Source organism: Metopolophium dirhodum, chromosome 4 (assembly GCF_019925205.1).
Source record: "Metopolophium dirhodum isolate CAU chromosome 4, ASM1992520v1, whole genome shotgun sequence".
In the NCBI taxonomy this organism is placed as follows: domain Eukaryota; kingdom Metazoa; phylum Arthropoda; class Insecta; order Hemiptera; family Aphididae; genus Metopolophium; species Metopolophium dirhodum.
The window spans coordinates 37,022,465-37,038,094 of record NC_083563.1 but is presented as its reverse complement, the minus strand read 5'-3'; the positions used below and the strand labels follow the sequence as shown (position 1 = coordinate 37,038,094).

The window sequence follows — 15,630 nt, the reverse complement described above, 5'->3', positions numbered from 1 at the left end:
AGTGCGCTGTCAAGTACAACCAAGATTTTCACCAGATCCCGTCTTCAATTTTGATGCGTGGGTGTTTCCGACGATTACGGCTGATATGCCACGACAACCGCTATCCCGTTCGATAGCAGATAAATATCAGCATCTTGCCCTAGCGGATCCCTCATTTATTAACCCTGGTACCATCGATGTTTTATTAGGCGCAGACCTGTTTGCCCAAATTCTAAATGGAAAACGTGTGTCTGTAGGCGATGCTTTTCCGACAGCATTCGGAACGGTATTTGGATGGACGATCATCGGGCCGGTTTCAAATTCAACTTCCAATATTTCTGTGTCTTGCCATACATCACTTACTACTTCTGTCGAAACGCTGCTAGAGAAGTTCTGGGCGCTCGAAGAACCCGACGCGGCACCAGAACAGTTTACGCAGGAGGGGCAGTGTGAAGCAATATTTCGTGATGGCTGTACCCGCGATAATTCTGGTCGCTTTTGTGTACCGCTCTTGTTCCGCCAAGCAATTTCTGTTGACACTTTCCGTGGCTCACGCGCCGTAGCTGAGAAGCGCTTCGAGCACTTGGAGAAGAAATTAGCCACTAACCCTCGTCTCCGAAGTTTATATTGTGATTTCATGTCTGAGTATTTGACGTTGGGACACATGTCTCCAGCCAAGTCCAATGGGGATTACTACATCCCACACCATGCCGTCTGTCGCCCTACCGATAAAGACCCGAAAATACGAGTAGTGTTCGATGCTTCCGCGACATCGTATTCCGGCGTTTCTTTGAATGATTGCTTGCTTCCGGGATCGAAGTTACAGCGCGATGTTGTGGACGTCCTATTATTGTATCGGGTTCACCGATTTGCCTTCACAACTGATATAAGCAAGATGTACCGTCAGGTATCTGTATCTCCGTCGCATCGACGGTACCAACATATTTTGTGGAGATCATCGCCCGATCGAATGTTGCAAGCTTATGAACTCAACACTGTGACTTACGGCATCAACTGTGCCCCCTACCTCGCGATCAAGGTGTTGCGGTCTATTGCTGAGCAGGATTGTAGTGACCTTCCATTCGTAAAGGAAGCTTTATTATATCAGACATACGTGGATGACATCTGCGCAGGCGGCGACACGTTGGACGAGGCCCTCTCCCTTCAAGATGGTCTTATTCGAGTTTTACATTGTGCTGGCATGGAGTTGAAAAAATGGGCCAGTAATACGCCCGTCCTACTTGATAAGATCCCCTCCGAGGACAGAACGTGCGAACCACTGTCGCTCGATGATTCTACTGGCACAGGGACGAAGGTATTGGGTTTACAATGGTCCCATCAAGATGACGCCTTTATGTATATTTTTCAACCCGAACGACACGTCTGCACGAAACGCGGTATGTTGTCCTTGATAGCGCGAATGTTCGATCCACTCGGACTCTTATCACCTGTCACATTCTTTGCAAAAACATTAATGCAACGTGTATGGAAAGCTGGGCTGTCATGGGATGAACAGCTGCCTTCAGATATCGCGGAGATCTGGTGCAGTTTCGTTACCGATTTATCCAATCTACAATGTGTCCGCATCCCTCGATTTATAGGCAGACCGTTACTTGCCGTTCCTGAAGCAGACATTCCAAACACAACTCGGACCTTGGAACAGCGGTGGAAGTTGGTCAGCCAATGTGTTCAAGCGTTTTGGCGTCGGTGGCGCAATGAATACCTCCAAACTCTCCAGATTCGCAGTCGGTGGACCAGTGACGCTCCAAATATATCGGTTGATGATATGGTCGTAATAAAAGACGCCAACACTCCGCCGTTGAAATGGCGTATGGGTCGCGTGATAGAGGTATTACCAGACTCCGACAAGGTTGTCCGAGTCGTCCGGCTCCGAACTGCTACGGGTATCGTGACCCGTCCGGTAGTAAAAGTGGTTAAGCTTATTAGCCATCCATAGAGATTTTAAATCTCCATTCTATCTCTATGTCTGTTTATTTCTTATTTTTTATTTTATTGTTCCCTTCTCTGACTTATACACTCTTTTGCACCTGCGCCTAGGCACCGCGGTCGTGAGTCACGGGGGGGAGGGGGCATTTTGGTTAGCTGCCAGAAAAAATTAGGGGCACTTGTAATTTATGTATTTATACGCCCTGGCATTTGAATTATATCCTAATCTGTATTTAAAATTGTTACTATTATAATGTGTCTTTACAAAAAAAAAAAAGAATGTATTTTCAGGTTAATCGGTTAGTACAAATCCAACCCTCATCAGTTCAATCTTCAGGTTTCAACAGTTTGCAGCTTAAGATCCGGCAGTGTTCGGTAGTAAGACGTGCTCGTCTTACTAGGGGGAGGATGTCGGATATCTGTGGAAATACCCAATACCGTAATTTGGCCGCCATATCGTTATCGACAACAATAAATTGTCATCGGTAATTACGGTCGACTCCACATCGAGAAGATTCGATACCCCGCCCCGCCTGTTCCATCTGTATCGCCGTCTGCCGTCTCACCGCGAACCCGTCACCGCCGCGTCAGTGCGTTGTCGTCCGTTCGTCGCAACTTTTGCTGCGGCAACCCCGGCTCTTGTGTCACGTCCGGGTTTCGCGCGACAGACTACCTTCACGTGATCGGTGGTTCTGAGTGTGCCGAGTCACGTATCGGCCGTGGCGGTTTTGCGTGTTTTTTCCCCTTTTGGTCTATCCGTCCGGGTACAGTTTTACGCCGATCACCTGTGGTACATTGTACTAATTGTACGCACCAAATGCACGCTAAAACGACTTGTTGTCTCGTGATCGCGTTTGTTTTGTAGCCGTCGATTTTGTGTCGCGTTGTGTGCCGGCAACGTGCGGGTCGTGTCGTCTTCCGCGGCTCCAACAGTGCATTTCACGGTGCCTCCCGTGGACCACGGCTTGATTTATTGGTTTAACCTGTTCTTCGTGGGCCATCGTGGGATTCCCAGTAGCCAGCGTTAGATCGTCGTGTGGACCAGTGGACCGTTGAGAAGGACCGAGTGGCAACACTGTCGATGGTAATCAGCGGATACCGAGGAGACCGGTGATTACAATATTATTCATTATCATTGTAAAACATCATTGTTTATTATTTTGATGATATGACATTATATATTATTTGTAACAATATTATAAATTGTCCCCGTAGAGTTAGTTAGTGGGCGCCCATTGCATATAAATATAAAATATTGTAATTTTCTTATGAATAGTAAGGCGGTGCTTCTGGCCCGTCACAAGAACGTATTACTTGTTGTTATTCATTGACATCTAGTCTCAAATTAATCACACAGTGTCCACTTCCCTCCGTGTCTTGCGTTGCGGTGCTTATTAAATAGGAGCGTGGGGCAATAACAAAAAAAACTGGCTAAAATAAATATTAAGTGTAGCTGAGTCGGCCGACGACCTCTGGGTCGGCAGTAAGGACTTTTATACTACAGATACAATTATAAATGAGTCCATTAATATAAATCCTTTAAAATGTGATCCTCTAGTTAACTATAATGACAATACAAATTATGAGTTATCTGAACAAACAGTTTTATTAAATGAATTAGTTTCTTCTGACATAAGTGATGATACAGAAAATATTAATTTACCGCCATTTAAAAAAAAAGTTGAAAAAGTTATACTAAGTTTTATTGCAAATTTAATGACTAAATCTAATGTAAGTGGATCATTATTACAAGAAATAATTGAAGGAATAATAAATATATTTTCTAGTGAATTAATAGTAGATATAAAAAGAAAAGTTTTATCAGTTTTGAGAAAACTTAACTCTTCAGAATACTCAACAATTGAAAATATGTTTGAAACTGTAGAAAATTCATTTTCAAGTGTCAAAACTGAATATCTCAGAACTAAAACCTTTTTGAAACATAATGTTTTCTTTAAACCAGAAACTATAGTTGTTGGCTATACAAAAGAAAAAAGGAATGTTGATGGTAATGATAAAATTGTAATGGTACCAGTTCAAGGTCATCTTTTATCAATGAGAAAAAATCTAAAATATTTTTTTGAATTACCTGATGTTTTTAAAATTGTAAATAATTATATTAATGATTCATTAAACAATAAAGAAATACTAACATCTTTTTTGGATGGTTCTACATGGAAAAACATGAGATCCAAATTTAAAAATCAATTTGTATTCCCAATATTCCTTTATTATGATGATGTAGAGTTAGGGAATCCTCTTGGGTCTCATTCCGGTATCCACAAAATGGGATGTGTTTACTACACAGTTGCGGGGCTTCCCCCAGAGTACTTATCTTCACTTGATAATATATTTCCTGCATTTCTATTTCACACACAAGATAGAGGATATCAATCAATTTCCAATGAACAAATGTTTTCGGCCCTTATAAAAGAATTAGTAAGTTTGCAAGAAGAAGGCATTATGATTTGTATTAACGGTGAAGAAATCAAAATTTACTTTACCCTTGGTTTAGTCCTGGGTGATAATTTGGGTTTAAATTCCATTTTAGGGTTTGTTGAGAGTTTCACAGCTAATTTTTACTGTCGTATATGTAGATCCCCAAAACAAGATCTCCAACAAATGTGCCATCAATCAAATACTTTTCTTAGAAATGTAATTAATTATGAGTCTGATATTAAACATAATAATGTATCTGAAACTGGGGTTCGTGAGCAATGTATTTTTCACAAAATTCAACACTTTCATGTCACTGAAAATTTAATTTGCGACTTCATGCATGACATACCTGAAGGTGTTGCACGGTACGATATGGCACTAATAATTGGAGGTCTTATCGATCAAGGATGTTTTACATTGAATGAGTTAAATAACCGATTACATTATTTTAATTATGGTATCACAGAGCGTAAAAATGTACCTCCACTGATTCGTGAAACTAATATTAAAAAAGGTATTTTAATAATGTCAGCTTCTGAAATGTTATGCTTAATCAGATTTTTCAGCCTGATGGTTGGTGAATTGGTTCCAACATCATCAAACTTTTGGAAACTCTACCTCCTTTTATATCGAATAACTGATTTATGCTGTGCTCGTAAAATACAAAGAGATAGTTCATTTTTATTAGATTCTCTTGTTTATGAACACAACAAATTATATTTACTTTTATCTAAAAGTACTTTAAAACCTAAATTCCACATGCTTACTCATTATGGTCATATTCTAAGAAAAAATGGTCCAATTATTTTAACATCTAGTATTCGGTTTGAAGCCAAACACAAAATTCTCAAGTCATTAGCAAATGTTATCCCTTGTCGGATTAATCTTGGGTATACTATAGCAAATAAATTACAATTGCAAATGGTTAATCGTTTACTATTAAATAATAAATTTAAAGATCAAAACTTAAAACTTGGCTTAGGAAAATGTATTAACTCTTCTTCAGAATTTTCTCCAACAATATTTACACAACTTCCTAAAGAATTAAAAATGAATTGTTTTCTAGCTTCATGGTTAGAGTTTAAAGGTATATATTATAAAAAAAAAGTTTTGGTTGTTATGGAAACAAACCTGGATGGAAGCATCTTTGGTGAAATTGTATTTATACTTGTTGGAGAAAGTAAAATTCCCTTTTTTTTATTAAAACCCTTAAATACTATTGGTTATGATTTCCATTATCATGCATATGAAATAGGAGGCGATAACCTTAATGATAATAATAATATAGTTGGATATTATGTTCATGATTTGTGTGATCCTACACCTACAGTATTACGTATTATAGGAAACAATAAAAGATATGCAACTCTAAGGTATGCCCTTTGATATGTATTAAAAGTTAGGTATATATCCTTCTTTTAAATTTCCTTATAACAATTAAACTTAACCATTTTTTAATATATTTATGACTGAAATTCAAAGTACAAAATACAATTTGTTACTAAACATTGTTTCTTTTTAGTTTATATTAGTATAAAATATTTTATTATAAAAGTAGGTACTACAACTTATATATTTATGTAAGTAATAATTATCAATATTAATATTATGTATACAATTTGTAAATGTAATTACTATATATTTATAACAAATAAATGTTTTCTTTTAATTATTAGTACATGCGTTTTGTATTTATTTATTTACTTATTTTTTTTTTAAATAATTAATTAATTCAACAAAATAGTCAGTAAGTTTAAAAAGAGTTACCCATAATTGTCTTATTTTGCTATTTATTGTGTATATATTATGAAATAGTAACTAGACAATTAATATTGAATGTACCTATCAAAAATGTATCAACAATACATAAGAATAACTTTTTAATTTTGAATACTATTTTTTGTCAAATTACCTACATGCAATAAGTACTAGTTTCAAACTAATGATTATTAGTTAATTTGAATAATTTATTATTTTAATTTTGAAAACTATTTTTGGTCAAAATAGAAGCAATAAATACTAGTTTCAAGCTAATGATTGTTAGTCAATTCAAATAGTTTTTTATTTTAAATTAGCAAATACTTATGATTTGAATTACAAGATAATATTGTTAAATTGAAAGTTTCTTATGTCCGAATGAAATCATTAGGTATTAGTTTTAACACTAGATGTAGTAATTTCAACTACTAAAAAGAATTTAATTAAACTCATAGTCATGTTGATTTGACCTTAGAGTTTCTGATTTTAAGTATAGACTGAAGTTAAATTGACAATATTTGATGTTATAACAACTAATTGAACATGTTATAAGTCATTTCTTATGAGTGTTAATAATTTTAAACTAAATCAATGTTAAATCAACTACAGATTAGCCTTAGCTCAAAAACGACCCTCAAATGTCAATAATTTTGACACTTTTAGGAGTTGATTTAATCTCAGATTTCTATGCGTGCAGGCAAATTCCTAAACGGCTGACGATTATACCGGTATCTCAATATACCATATACCTACCATTGTATAGTTTATATTGAAATTGAAAAAAAAATTTATAAATTATAAATACACCGAAATCGAAAAAAAACAGGGGCTCATTGGAAACATCATTGACGAATTTTCGTAGAATGAAATAAAACCTATTAATTATATAAAAAAATGTGACTCAACAATTTACCTAATGTATGATTATTTGTTATTTTTAGTTTTTACATATTATTATACATACACTTGTTTACGATTTTTTCTATTTTTTCAGGCCCAAATAATATTATGTACTACCTTGCCCCACACTGAAAATCTAAAAATTAAAATATAGTAAAAAGTAATTATTATGGTATAATGGTAAGCACATATTTTAGTCTATAAAAAAAATACTTTATGATGATAGTTCAAAATAGTTCGAATGGTATAGATACCTAATAAGTAATAAGTGTTATAAGCAAATAAGTGAGACACGCGTCTTATACCTAGGACATGTTATTTATTATCGTCTTCATCAATAAATCTTTACGTTGGGTTATTGTTTTTTGTTTTGAAATGCTGAATTATGTACATAACCTATATGTACATATCAATGACTAGTAAATGTCTACAACATAAATGAATTTGAACGGACTGTAATTTATTACTACATGCATTGCATTGGACCGTTCTAAAATATCTCCCATAAATATTGACATAAAAATTTTTTTAAGGTATTTATCATTTTTAATATACCTTTTGTCTCATAACGAGTTAACATATTTTCAGTAATTTTAGTTAACGTGCTTAAAACTAAAAACTATTTTTTGTTTAGCGACTTGTACATATCTTCTCTTGCTGATCACTGAATTATTGAAAAGACTACCAAATTCTTACCAAAAATAAAAATTTTATTATTACCATATTATACTGGACTCCAGTGCATGGGGGATCTATTTCCAACCATTTGACCACCAAGGCATTCAAAAATTTCACTGATTTGTCAAATATCTTATCGGCATTTTTTTTATTATTTATTTAGATATCAGAAAGATTACTTGGCCTCACTGAGTACACTGGTATGGAGGCCCGGAAGTTATCTGACTTAAAACCTACATACCTACTTCTATGCATCTTTAAAATAGTATAATTATCTACATCACGGAAATATGTAAGAATATTTGTAAAGCTATTGTCAGTGAGTATGATTGGGTAATACATATTTAATTATAATTATGCATATAATATGAATGTTTAAATCAATTAATTGGTTATATACATATATATATAAAGAGCGGGTGAGTGGATGTCGTTCTTCTGTACAGCAGGTTACAAGTGGGTCACTGTATAATGGATTGTATTAAACTTGAATTCAATAATATCATATCATTGTATACGAAAAACGATTCTGAGCGGGGACTGTCAGTCTAAATATTTTATATTGTTATTATATTTTAATTTTAATTTTTATTCATTTCAATGGTGATAAACAAAGCGTTAGAAATTAAAATCCCATTTTTGGCGGTTTTTGTAATTTGTCAGTGGTTTTTCCCGTGGCATAAAAAAAACTATTGAGAAAATCGATAAACGACCTCTCTAAAGTACCATCTTGGTCCAATTTGCTAAAAGATAAGATACAATATGTTGAAATCAAAGCACTCCTTCAGGTAGAAATTTTGTATACAGGATAAAAAAAAAATAAACCTCATTGTAAAACACTAGATTCCTCACTGCTCAAAATCTAAAAAAAAATTGAATGGAGACTGGTGTATCAGCTAAGTATACTTAAATAAATAACCAAACTTAATAACTAAAAAAAAGTTAATAAAAATCGAAACTTTTTCATGGTTATAAATAGCATTACTTCTCGGTAAATTCTTTTCGTAAAAGGTAGAAAAACTTATGAAGGATCTTCTATTAAATTTTTGAATGTTAACTATGAAAAGAAATATTTTTATGAATTTCTTTAACTGAAAATTAATTTGCATGTTTTCGAGATTTTGAAAAATTAGTCAAAGTTTTAACTTTGGACAATTATAAATAATTATTGTGAATTTACGCTCAAATTTCTTTTTATTACATTATTAACAACTCATGGGGAACCTATTGTAATACATTTTCCAGTTTTATGCATATAAATTAAATCCTTAATCTTTGTTAATAACATTAACTATCAATACACAATATATACTATTGTATAATATAATATTATGATTAATGTTAATAATTAGCAATTATTTTTTATCATAGGTTGTTTGAATAGAATCAATATTCTACTTACAAACTTAATTAATTGGTAAATAGTAATATAATACAATAGAATTAGTTTCTAAACTTTCACTAAGTAAAAAATTAAAAAAAACAAATTATATCCGGGCACCTTATATATTTTTTTTGTTATAATAAAAATAAAAATCCATTACCATAATTGTTATAAATACTATGATACATACTAAATACATTTAGATGTAGTAACATATAAATTAAATAAACAGTGCATACATTTTTGGGAATGAATGTAGCATTGTAAGATCTTTAAGTATGAATGATAAATGACAATCTTGAGATTGGGACAACCCCCAAACCTCGTGTTTAATCACTAGTAAAAAAAAAATCGTGCCCGGGATACAGCAGCAGATTCAGAGCTTACAGTTGGTTGGGGGTAACACATGTCAAGCATTACAAACAGCCATAGCCTCTTCTTTTTCTTCAAGTAGTTCTTTAGCTGTCAAATCCAATTTGTTCTTTGCAAAGTCTGTTATTTTCAAACCCTATACATAATGTGAATAATTATATAAATAAGGAAAATTCAAAATAATAAATCATTCCTTTTATAAAGCTATACCTGGACAATTTTCCATTGCTTATTTGAAATGGATACTGGTAAAGAATAAATCAAATCTTTTGGCACACCATATGAACCATCCGAGATAACACCCATTGAAACCCAAGAACCACTAGCAGTTCCAGACCACCAGTCACGCATGTGATCAACAGCTGCTTTAGCAGCAGACATAGCCGACGACATCTTTCTAGCTTGAATCACAGCAGCTCCTCTAGTTTGAATTGTCTAAAATTAAATTAATTATGATTTATGATGATTGGTATTTTCTATTTTAATGGTACTAATTCAATATTATATAGTATTATACATAGGTGTTTAAATTTTTTTTTATAAAATTGGTTTAGTTTATTGTTCAACCTTAGTTAACTCTTTTGATGCGTATTAAACTAAATAATAATTGATTAAAATATGATAATAATGATAATGAAGGTGAATAAATATTAAGTGTCTTGAACATTTCCTTGGAAATTAAATTGTGGGATTTATGATATTATATTTTTACATAATTATGATGAACAATTTGATTAGACTTATTGTTCCACTAACTGCCCGAGGTCTTCATTAGACCACACGCAACTACGCAATTGAGTTAAAAACATTATTCAAGAAGCTCGCTACATCGTGATTTTACTCCAAATAATGCCACTGTATTTATATAATTATATATATGTATATATGTTTGAAATTCAGGGCTTGAAACCGGTTGCTGGTTTTTAACGGAATCCGGTCATCATGATCAATTTTGGGTCTGGTATAACAGCTTCCCGGTTTGTAAGTTTAAATTTTGAGAAGTAATTAACAATTCTAAAATCCCCTAAAACCGGTAACCAGTTACAAAAAAATGTTTCGGTCTTACCGGCTCCTGTAGAGTGCAGCATTAAATATAATTCAAACTAATAACAATTATTCAGTTCAACATAATTTCTTACCTTAATAAAATCACCTTCAAGCCATTGTGAATCATTTATGCTATCATATACACTTTTTGAGCTGTCAGACGATGTAACTGATGCATTAAAAACATCTGGAAATTGAGTTGATGAATGATTACCCCAAATTGTTACATTCTTGACATTGCTTACACATAGTCCAAGACGTTTAGCAATAGCTGATTGAGCTCTATATTTTTTATTTTAAAATAAGCAATATTATTCAATTTGTAAATTTATAAATATTAATTATTTTAATTATACCTGTTTTGATCAAGTCTTGTCATAGCAGTGAAGTTTTCTTTAGGTATGGAAGGAGCATAAAAAGAGCATATTAAAGCATTGGTATTTGCTGGATTTCCAACAACCAAAACTTTGACGTCTTTCTTAGCATATTTGTTCAAAGCTTCACCTTGTACTTTGAATATTTTCACATTAGCTGACAGCAAGTCTTTTCTTTCCATACCTTCCCTTCTTGGCATTGCACCCACCAAGAAAGCAGCATCAACATCTTTAAATGCTTCTTCTGGTTCAGTTGTTTTTACATAGCCTAAATATAAGATGAATTATTAGTAAAATTGAGTTCTACAGACATTTAAGTATTTAAATTAAATTATCTAACCTTTGACCAGGGGTAAAGCAAGATCATCAATTTCCATGCAAACTCCTTCAAGCACTCCCATTGCAGGAGAGATATCTAGGAGGTGTAAAATGACTGGTTGTTTCGTTCCAAATACATCTCCATTGGCAATCATAGATATCAATGAATATGCAATTTGGCCAGCAGCGCCCGTTACTACTACACGGATTGGTTCACCTTCAGCCTAATAAAAGTAAGTTAAATATTTTGTAATATATTGAGTCATTTTAGCTATTTATACAGATGGGTAAATCACAAACGTAAATCAGCTATTTATATCATGGACTTATTTCTACTGTACCATAATGTTGACGTATAAATTAATAACGAGTATAATAACAATAATATACTTAATATATCATAATTATTATTACCAATATAATATAATTTATGTTTTTGGAAAATATTAATTTACCTAACGAAAAACTAATCTTATTACTATAATGAAAAAATAATATGTACATCGCTTCCACTCAGAATTTTTTCATACCTATGCAATGATTTATTATTGAATTCAAATTCAATTTAAAACACATAAGAGTGACCTACTCAATGGCGAGGTAATACCTACTATACAGCTGAACGGTTTCTTAATACTTACTATTAAAAATAGTTTAATATACCTAAATAACAAAGAAGAATAGCAAAATTGAGAATATTTTAATTTATAAATTAAGTGTATACAGAACATAATTTAATTTTCTCAGTGGTGTTTATTTTGATCAATTAAATAAAACAAGAGGAAAAATTGCATAATTTCTAGTTTGTAATATTGTGAAAAAATTTGTTCTAGAAAACATCTAACCTAGTATATAGGTAACTATATAAGGCATAAGCTGTTTTTAAAAAGAATCTGGTGCAACTGGTTAAAAAAACATATTAATATAAGCTCTGTTAGGTATAACTGTATAAGCTTAGGTACAATTTCAAATATCTTAATACTTTACTACAAACTTAAGAATAAGTAACCTTGTAAAATTGTCAAATATAAATTTAAATTAATTGTCATTGAAATATAGTAGGTACTTAATAAATATTATATATGATAAAAATGTTTATGGCAATATCTGCAGTTAAACAAAGAATTAGGTAACTAACTAAATTACTTAATACTTATTATTTAATCCAGATAACAATATTTAATCAGTATTTTTTTTTTATTCATGTACCTATATTCTCTATTTAAAACATGCAATTCAGAGAGATAAAAATAATATTTTTAATTAAAAAAAGTGGTTAATAAGTAGGTATAGAGCTTTAAACGAAAGTATTTATTTCAAATTAATAATAATGATTTCCATAAAATCGTAAATCTGTTTTATTAAAATAGGTACAATATAATTCATAGAAAAACAACAATTATAAATATTGCAATGAGAATAGATATGTTGGAAAATTTCAACAAGATATAGGTACAAATAATATACCTAATCTGGAATATTATGTTAAATTATAGTTTTATTTTAAATTGCATAATATAGTACCTAGGTAGGTTAGGTTACCTACTTAATGTATTTTTTTATTTAAACAACATGAAAAATAATATATAATATAATTGATTTAAATAGGTAATTAAAAAAAAAAATGTAATCTCCATATAATAGACAAAGGTCAATGATTAAAAAGTTAACTTGTGCTGATTATTATGATTAAATTAAAAAAAGTTAAAGCTTCAGTGATAGTTCAAATATTCAAATTTGCTTATACTATGGTCTATGACGAAATTTAGGTAAGTTGTAAGAATAGATTATAGGTGCCTAAGTAATTCAAATGTGGGTAACATACTTTAATTTAAGTGGTTTTTAGAGAATAGGAATGATTAAAATATGGTTATTGGTTATAAATAAATCTTCCTAATCATAACAATTACTTAATATTTTAATGTAAGATACCTACTTACATAATATGTTCTAACTACCTACAGACTTTTCATAACAACGCACAAATTTATAATAAATTGAATGATTCTGTTAACTTTGATTAGGATTTATTTATTGAGTTTGCCTTCAATTTCTTCGGTTAAAAAGTAAGAACATTGAATTTGTATGAACCTCAAATAATCTTTATTCTTGATGTGGCTCTCTACAAATATTAATCCCTATATATCTCTCTATATTATGGTCCCCGACATAAATGCGCACAAAACAAACTGTTTCTTCAAGTAGCGCAGGTTAGTATATTATATTGCAATAGATACAAATGTCTAATCGGTTTGAAAATTGCATGATTTTTAACCCAGCCGTTTAGCTGCGTGGTCGGGGAATAAATAGAAACCTTCTAGAATTCGGAAAGTTGCAAGGAAGGATGTCAAACGCTGGGGACGGTCTCGATCACAGGGTCCGGCTATGCGACTAGTTGTTTGGTTGTTTGTCCATACACCCGTAACATCAACCGCACACGTCTCCACACGGGCGTAGACGTCTTGAAGGACACAAAGGTCACGGGTTAAACAGTATATTGTTGTGAGGGAAAGAATCATCAACATCGTTCGGGAAAAAAGAGGTTTTCGATTTCTACCCACAGAGGAAAAAAACGGACGGCTATTATACTCACCATCGTCGTAGTTGTCGTTTGGGGTGCGTCCTCGTGAAGTTATGTCAATTGGTAAACCAACTCGAGGTGTCTGTTTAGGAATGGCGTTCGATTGACTGCCGGTGCGGTCACGAAATGTGATCTGGGATTCTCGACCGTTGGATGCCGGCGGAAGAGTATGAAATACGAGGTGACCTCGTGGCTCGTAATAATATGCGTCGAGCGTAAATATGTTATGAATAATTATGATAATAGGTATAAAAATTAAAAACTGTGATAATCGGAGCGAGTAGTAGACTTGCGTGCATGGGGTCAGCAAAGATAAAAATTGTTACTTGTTAATTTGTTATTCCAATATCCAATTATTATTATTATTACTGCAACGAGCCGTTATCAAACGGTGCGCGCGCACACACGCGGTGCTCACTGCAGCGCACACGTCGTCACACTCGTCGTCGTCGAGAATTGAGATTATCGCAATATCGCTAAGGATGGCCAACATATTATATTAATATTATTTTATTGAACATCGACACTCGACAGTCTTAATATTATTATTATATTATACGATAGTCGTATATTATAGTTTCGATATATTATTATCAGGATTTAAAACATCGATTATCTTAGGACGCAGAGACGCAGAGAATTAGAGAGTACCTAGAGACGCGTAGAAGGAAAAAAAAAATTTCCCACTGGTCCACCAATCCGCAGTCGTCACTTGCCAGCATGTCAGCATGTCAGCATCATTTACTGTTTTAGGTTTTTACTCTTTAGGCACGTCTAATGTTGTAAGTACTAAGGACAGCTCACTATTTAATATTGATTCATCAAATGTTTAGGGGGGCTGTTGGACCTGGAGTACAGGAACCCGTTGAAATGTATTTGTAATTTTTGAAATTTTGATAGGAATACTTATTTTATAGTTATGTTGTTATTTATCGCCTAGTAATCGTGTATGGGATATTTTTTAAAAAGTTGTGTGCAGACCCAGCAAAAAAATTTAGTACAGGGGCCCAAAATGTTATGTGAGGTCCTGCCGGTATATATACGTCTTAAAATATTGTTTATCAAATATTTGTACGAAAGAACTAATTTTCAATTTATAATCACTATAACTACCGCGTGAAAGCAATGAAGAATGAAGAGTGTTAAAAACCGTGACGAAATCTCACGAGTTTCTGGTAAACATGAGACGTAAGAACGTAAACACTTATAATAATCATTATTCATTTGTCATGTAAATATATGCCTGACGCCCTGACGTATTGACCGAATACAAACTTACGAAGAAATATTACTACATTAGATATATTGTATACTTAATAGGTACCAATGTTTTATTGTTTTCTATACTTCTACACACGTTTAGCCAATTGGCTATTGTCAAATGAAAATATTTTGTTTTATTTTCTAAAAACATATCAACACAGACACCACTACGCGAGACACAGACTTAATCCTGAAGATTTTTGCCGTTTGTTTTTAAGCTTTCTCATTTCCTCTTTTAATTTAAATACGCGAGACCTTAATGTTTGTCAACCCCCCCTCCTCCCTCATCGAATATAATTTTATAATTTGATTGTTAAAAAGATTTTAAACTACCTACCTACCAAATAAAATATTAAAATATAATCTTGCCAGTTGAAAATTAAAAATTGTATACCTAATGGGGCTAATTATAAACCTAATGGCTCATTAAGTCACGGTATAATAGCGTAGGTACAAGGTACCTAACGTGTAATCCGCGTCTATATAATATATTACATTATGATTTATGACTGTTATTATACTTCATGAGTACCTTAATAGTATAATACTATAATATAGATTATACTGATTATAGTCTATATTAAAATACA

At 32.5% G+C, this 15,630-nt stretch overlaps 1 protein-coding gene across 1 annotated transcript; it reads right to left on the bottom strand.

Annotated features, from left to right (window-relative positions):
* Positions 1–9,188: 9,188 nt before the first annotated feature.
* On the bottom strand, positions 9,189–14,123 carry LOC132942386 (malate dehydrogenase, cytoplasmic). The gene is made up of 6 exons (XM_061010710.1): positions 13,790–14,123; positions 11,219–11,420; positions 10,861–11,146; positions 10,597–10,786; positions 9,668–9,892; positions 9,189–9,593 (listed from the first exon to the last, which is right to left on the bottom strand). Exons 1-6 carry the CDS (start codon positions 13,790–13,792, stop codon positions 9,495–9,497), a joined length of 1,005 nt encoding a protein of 334 aa, XP_060866693.1. The 5' UTR covers positions 13,793–14,123; the 3' UTR covers positions 9,189–9,494.
* Between the last annotated feature and the right edge of the window lie 1,507 nt (positions 14,124–15,630).